This window comes from Xiphias gladius, chromosome 23 (assembly GCF_016859285.1).
Source record: "Xiphias gladius isolate SHS-SW01 ecotype Sanya breed wild chromosome 23, ASM1685928v1, whole genome shotgun sequence".
Classification (NCBI taxonomy): Eukaryota; Metazoa; Chordata; class Actinopteri; order Istiophoriformes; family Xiphiidae; genus Xiphias; species Xiphias gladius.
In genome coordinates, this window is record NC_053422.1 from 19,734,440 (window position 1) to 19,741,830 (window position 7,391).

A 7,391-nucleotide genomic window follows, 5' to 3' on the forward strand; every position below is an offset into this window, starting at 1 on the left:
AAGAATAAACACACATCGAATAGATTTTGAACAATTTAAAATGCCCTAATTTATAAGTATTAATTGTTTATAACTGATCCATAAAGAATTACTTAATTTTTTTATTAACCATAGTAAAGCCATTCGTTACAACATACAAGCCCTTCAAAGGGTTCCATATTAGAAAATGGGTCTGATAATAGTTTTGCCTGTGTGGAGCTGAAATCTTCCATCAAACAACTCTTACAGCTATGAACTGGTATTAAATGTCATCATGGGCCCTCGGGAAGCTGGCTAATACCCTTAGTGAAAGACTAGAGAATATCACAATATTTCAGACGTGAATATGCTCATGTTTGCCAGTGACAGATCTCACAAGCTGCCCTTCAGTTTCGTGACTGACCGGCATGACACTGGATGTAGCTTGCGGTTAATAAATGTTAATTAAAGCTCCCAGTCCAGGAGAAAAAAAGAGCCACACCTGAGTCGCTCCTCAGCGTCCCTTCTCATCTGAGCATCTTTGAAGTCAGTGCTGAATTTCCCTCGAGTTTTGGCACACAGACAGTCACTTTCCTTTTTTAGCATGCTTGTTTTCCTCTGAGCAGAAGACCTGTTTCTTTTTCCTTGCATTATCTGTTGAAAGCCTTTGACGTGACCTGTATTTTACTTCTTTCAATCATGGTTGATATCGGTGCTCGTGCTTTATATCCAGTCATTGTATGGTAGCAATTTCTGACTATGAAAAAGCTGGGGAATATTACTTCATGGGCAACATCATTTATTAAGCTACTTCCTTCTGAGGTGAGCAGCTCAACATCTACATGTGTATCTACAAAATGACCCATCTTTCTGATTAGACGACAGTACAGCGGTAGTTGGGTTCATTGGTTGTACTGGAACCATCTGTTTTGACCACCGTGAGCTTGGACGAGTGCTGGGAGCTGCGCAGTGTGTTCCTGCGGCAAAGACGCTCACGGTAGTTCTGGGCGAAGAGGAGCAGCATGAGCGGGTTGATGCAGCTATGGGAGTAGCTGAGGCAGATGCTGATGTGGTAGGCGTAGATGAAGGCAATAGTTGGTGTATTGTTGCTCAGGTTGATCACCTGAATGACGTGATAGGGTGACCAGCAGATCAGGAACAGTGCGATAACCATTAGGACCATCTTGGTGGCTCTTTTAGCCCAAACGGACTGCTTACGTTTCACCCGGCGGATGGAGCTGAAAACGTGGTAGAGGGTGAGTGAGTAGAAGGTGCTGATGATGATGAGAGGGATGATATAGCCCAGGATAGACTGGTAGAAAGTGTACCAGTACATGTCCTCAGGCCCGTCCAGGTACATCATGCAGACCTCCAAGTGCTGCCTGCGCTCAACCCTGGCATACATCATGACCGGGACGGTGAGGAGGAAGCTGCCCAGCCACACTAGCATGTTGATCATGATGGTCCAGTGGATGGTCCTCCTCTCTGAGGTGGGGTGGACGATAGCTATGTACCTAGGAGGACGAAACCAATTTCAGACGATAAAAGCAACTTTGCTGAAGTGCATGTCAAGAGGTAATATTCGTCCTTGACATGGAGTGATGAAACCGAGCACCATGCAAAAGATACACTCTCAATTTATTATGTGCTCAGAAAAGTGATGAATTCTGTGACAAATTAGCATCATTTAGACAGGGTGACTTAGCAGCAGGAAATGAGCACATTTCCATTTGGATTTTGCATATGATTGTATTTCAATTTGAGGAACTGCTCAGCTAGTTTAGTCAAAATGATCTCAGGCTTTACGACATTTGCTGGAAATTAATGACCGCTTTGTCGTTACTTACAATTGTCACTGAAGTGGGGTTGCTATCTACATGTTACAAGTCACTCTGTGTTTGTGTCTGACTTGTCTGGTTAGATTTAACAAGGGAGTAAACCATAAGGTGCTGACATTCATGCAAGTTCTCCAAGACATCCTGCTGAATTGCAATTATCTTGGTCCATAAATCACTCATTTAGCACCTCTGTTCATCAACAGAAGCTGGTGTCCTGAGTTGATGTTAAATAAATATACTTTTAGTCTTACAGCTGAATCAGTAAGTGCATATCCATACCCAGCCGCTGGCCGACTTATATGTTGCCTCAAATCAGTCAAGTTAGATATTAATATGATTCAAAACTTAAACTAGACTGTCAGAACTCTGGCGAGCCAACACTAAATGTTTTATGCTCTACATTTGTAGACATGGCTACATCCTTGTAGGTTTATACAGAGGAAGAATCAGTTGGCATAAATCTCTCTGCATCGTAGTGAAAACAGCATTACAGCACATAGATGCAGGTCAAAAAATGTTTCTTTTGTCAGCATCCGCACTGAAAGTATGTTTCCAGTCTTTAAATATTTCTTCTGAACACTTTTACTTGCCTAGACCCTATAAAACCCTGTATACACTTTATATCAACACCCTAAATGTGTTAAGTTGTTATTCAACAAATGTCAAGTGTTTTATATTTTGATTTAACTCTGCTCTTATTTGGAAACGAGATCAGGTTCATATCACAAAACTGCCATGAAATGAAATTACACAGCACACTGAGATAAAGCAGACATAACTTTATCTTTGTACAGATTAATTCAATGCTGTCTTGTTTGGCACTAACAGGAGACTATCATTATGTTGTTGTTGTTGTTGCTTATAATAGATGGAACTTGGTAATATGAGAAGTTGTTGCCCTCTGTGCTCTTAAATGCAGATAATCAACAACAAAGAAATGCGATTGTGATTATGTATGATATATATGGAACAATATGTAGACTATACACACATATGCATGTACATATATATAGTGGGGTCCAAAAGTATTTATATATTTTTAATTTTCGAGATTTTTCCTCTGTACACCACCACAATGGATTTGAAACGAAGCCATCATGATGTGATTGAAGTGTAGACTGGCAGCTTTAATTCAACAAGAATATTGCATTAAGCGTTTAGGAATTACAGCCATTTTTATACAGTCCCTCATTATCAGGGGCTCAAAAGTAATTGGACACACCAGCATAATTATAAATATAAGGATTATTTTTAATGCTTGGATGAAAATCCTTTGCAGTCACTGACTGCCTGAAGACTGAAACCTATGGACATCATCAAATGCTGAGTTTCCTCCCTTGAGATGCTTTGCCAGACCTTCAGTTGCTGCTTGTTTGTGGGTCTTTTTGCCCTCAGTTTTGTCTTGAGGAAGTGAAAAGCATGCTCAGTTGGGCTGAGGTCAGGTGTTCGACTTGGCCATTGAGGAATATTCCATTTATTTGCTTTCGCAGTATGTACAGTACTGTGAAGCACCATCCTATCAGTTTTGCAGCATTTGCCTGAATCTGAGCAGATAGTACAGCCGTTTACACTTCAGAATTCATCCTGCTACTTCTATCAGCAGTCACATCATCTAAAAACACCAGTGACACAGTTCCATTGGCAGCCATACATGCCCGTGCCATAACACTGCGTCTGCCATGTTTGACAGATGATGTGGTTTGCTTTGGATCATGAGCTGTTCCTTTCCTTCTCCATACTCTTCTCTTCCCATCATTCTGGAAAGTTAATCTGGGTTTCATCTGTCCAAAGAATCTTTTTCCAGAACTGGGCAGGCGTTTTTCTCACAGGGTTCCTGGCAAAGTCTAATCTAGCCTTTCATCCATCCACTGTAGTTGTCTTCTGTGCTCTTCCAGGCCTTTTGGTGTTGCTGAGCTTGCCAGTGCATTCCTTCTTTTTAAGAATGTACCAAATTGTTGATTTGGCCATACCTAAAGTTTCTGCCATCTGTCTGATAGGTTTGTTTTGTTTTTTCAGCCTAATGATGGCCTCCTTGCATCGACACCTCTTTGGGCTGCATATTGAGAATTCTCATGAACATCTACCAAGCCAATATTTTTGTTAAACTCTTTGAATTAAAGCTGAGAGTCTATACTTCAATCACATCTTGATGGCTTTGTTTCAAATCCATGGTGGTGATGTACAGAGGCAAAATAACAAAAATTGTGTCATTGTGCATATACTTATGGACCCGAATGTATACTGCACTGTATATATACACCTTTCAGTACAACATTAAAAACAGTAGCCGGTTTTAATGTTGTGGCTGATCGATGTAGTTAAATTGTTGTGATGCCAAGGCTGTGTAATCTAAAACAATGTCGATAAGATTATGATGACAAAAATAAAAGTAATAAGTCCACCTCTAAATGTTATGTAGCCTGTGAAGGATATTTTTCAGTACAGGTGCTGCTCATCGGGATACAATTCGCTGGTCTAGTGTGATGCATTCAGAAATGTTCAGAAAGAAAACTCTGAAGCTGTGTGACATTATAGCTCTGAAAACAACTTGTGCACAAGTGATTACCTACAAATGTTTATCAGTCAAACACTGAAATAGCATAAAGACTCAGTTAAATGTCCTGAGTCCTTTATACAGGGAACATCATGTGTTCACAGGTTGTTGCAGATTTAGATTTAGATTGACGGTTTCGTGATGACCTGTTTTAGTATCATGGCACCTGTGAAGACACAGGTAACAGCGGAAAATGAAACACCTTGACCTTTCTTCCTATTTTTACTAGTATTACTTATTATTATTGTTGTTGTTGTTTTTATTAGTAGTAGTAGTAGTAGTAGTAGTATTGAATTCCAAATCAATATTGTAATTTTTCACCACCTTCTAAAAGAATAATAACAAAGCAATGGCTTTCTAGACAGGCGTCAGATCTGTAATACCGATGGATTTGACACTTACCGGTCAATGCACAACACGGTAACAATTCCCACTGTGGTAAACTGGTTGCTGACATCCACCACCACAACCGCTTTACACATAAAGTTTCCGAAGACCCACTGTTTGTCTCTGACCAGCTGGTGAATGTTGAAAGGCATCACAAGCAAGAAGAGCATGTCCGCTATTGCCAAGTTCAGCACGTAGATGTCCGATACCATCTTCTTCTTGCATGCTGCCACCGCGTAGATGACCAGTCCATTGGCTATAACTCCAACTGAGCACAGGATGCCGTAAATGGAAGGGAATATGTGCATGAAAGTGGTGATGTCGATGTGGCTGTACGACGAGGGAGTTGAGTTCAGACATGACGGGCCGGTTAAGTTGTCTGTGTGATTGTTCTTGCAAAATAAGTCACTCATCTTCAGGTCCGCTCAAAAGCCGCCTCGGTGGGGTCGTCTTTTAAAGCGCGCAACGGGCGCTCTTCCTTTGGCGTCCGGTCTCCAAACTTGGGCAGCGAACTCACGCACTCTCCAAGAGCGCGTATTCTATCCTCGAGTTCGTCCCGGCCGCGAATTCCCCTCGCAAAGGTGATCTCATTCACAACAAGAAAAACGTAGACTCTGATCAAATCTGACTACATGAGCAATGGCGGTCTCTGGAACACGTTTATCTCTGATCTGGCTATTTACCGTTGGCTTCCGCTGTGCGCTTTACCAAACAGTGCGCGCCTCGGTAGACACTAGTTCCCTCCCTTCAAAGATCGTCTGGCGTGTCGTAATAAGAAAAGCAAATCACAAGAAGACCCTTTTAAGCTGAGCCTGAAAGCCAGAAATCTTGGCCTGCTTTACATCTTCACAACAACATCGAAATTAAGGAGGAGAGTAACTAAACTCTTCCGGTGATGCATCTTGATGCAGGTATGTCAATATAACTGATCGCCTTATATTGACAATCTGCCACATGTTTATGTATGTATGCTTTAATAAGTGTAAGGTGATGTTCATTCTGTAGTGTGATAAATACGCACATGCCCGCAGATAACAAATTCTATAAAAACTCAGAATCAGTCAGATTGAATATAACAACGACCTGTTTGAGGTTACTTTAAAATGTTTAAGTCACTGGGAAAATGAAATCGGAGAAATCGAAAGGAGTTTCACGACAGAAAGATCTGCACAGTTGAGACACATGCTTCAATTACTTTTACACAAAAAGAGATCTGTGTTCTTTTTGGAAAATTCAATTAACACCCGTATTTCCAGTACGCTTTTAAACATCTACCCTTTTTGTTTTCTGTAAAATAATGATTAGTTTCAACTTTTAGAAAATTGAGCTCATTCTGCCTATCAATGGCAGTTCAGTTTTTTTAATGATGCACATGCCCTCAAGGCTCCTGTGTAAACCCGCATTCTAAGGACGTGATTTTCTTTGGAGCTTTGTTCTCACATCACTTGGAGCAGCTTTAAATGACAGTAGTTGATCAAGAGTTTGAAGCAGCTCAGTAGACAGGCCTCTGCTGGGACCTGACCACAGGTCAGCAGGAATATATTTAAGATTTCCTCATGTTGGCTTCCGGTACTGTTTGTTCATCCCCCGTGATGGCTCCTTTCTTATCCCAAGTACTGTTCAAAGTGCACAATAATAGAATTATTTTCACACCAGCCTTCATAGAGAATACACTTTGTGGGTTTTCTCACTGGTCCAGAACACACAGTAGACTTGCTTCAATGAGCTCTTTAAACTCAGCTCTGTCAGCTATTGACAGAAGAAGAAAATTCCACCATGAATGAAATTACCATCATTAATTTACATTTTATCATCTTGTTCTTTTCAATTTAGTTCTGTGAACATAAATCCCTCTCTCCCAGAGATAGAAATAAGAGTGTAATTGGTGTCATCGGGAGTGTCTATGAAGATTGTATCTACAAGTCAAAAACATGATGAGTGGCAAAATGTCTGCAAGACTAAAACAGCAAGTACAATGGGTTTTGACCATGGATGGATTAATGAATGGGCCTACTGGGCACAGGTGCTAGAGGTCACAGGGCCCCTGAGCTTCACCTGGAAGAATGTCTCTGGTAGAAACACAAAACTACCATAAAGGGACCCAGAACAAGACACACAACAAAGAGACATATAACAACAACAAAGTGACGCAAAATGATCACAAGGAGAAACAAAAGACTACAAAAAAATGAAAAATACCCACAAAGAGATGCAAAATGACCACAAAGAGACACAAAAGTGAAATCTCTAATTCATTAAAGTTTTTATACCCCTAATTCAGTACTTTGTAGAAGCACCTTTTGCAGCAGTTACAGTCTGCTTGGGTAAATCTCTACAAGCTCTGAACACCTGTATTTGGGCAGTTCATCAGGCACTCTTCCTGGCAGATCCTCTCAAACTCCGTCAGATTGGATGGTAAACGTCTGTGAACTGCCATCTTCAGGTCTCTGCACAGATGTTTTACAGGGTTTAATCTGGGCTTTGGCTGGGCCACTCAAGGACAGTCAGAGACTTGTCCTGAAGGCACTCGAGTGTCGTCTTGGCTGTATGCTTCGGGTCATTGTCTTGCTGAAAGGTGAACCGTCGCCCCAGTCTCAGGTTGCATGCACTCTGGAGCACCACCAAGCTTCCCCATAGGGACAGTATTAGCCAGG

The 7,391-nt window shown here is 41.2% G+C and overlaps 1 protein-coding gene across 1 annotated transcript; it reads right to left on the reverse strand.

The window, feature by feature from the left end:
• Positions 1–832: 832 nt before the first annotated feature.
• LOC120785592 (melanin-concentrating hormone receptor 2) lies at positions 833–5,150 on the reverse strand. Its single transcript, XM_040120428.1, has 2 exons — positions 4,753–5,150; positions 833–1,472 (listed from the first exon to the last, which is right to left on the reverse strand). The coding sequence occupies exons 1-2, from the start codon at positions 5,148–5,150 to the stop codon at positions 833–835; spliced, it is 1,038 nt and encodes a 345-aa protein (XP_039976362.1).
• Positions 5,151–7,391: the final 2,241 nt, after the last annotated feature.

What these genes read in the sequence shown, in the direction of transcription:
- LOC120785592 (XM_040120428.1), bottom strand. Translation starts at nt 5,150, where the DNA reads ATGAGTGACTTATTTTGCAAGAACAATCACACAGACAACTTAACCGGC. An exon ending in ACCGTGTTGTGCATTGACCG is followed by an intron (nt 1,473 to 4,752) that starts GTAAGTGTCAAA and finishes TCGTCCTCCTAG; the next exon opens with GTACATAGCTATCGTCCACC.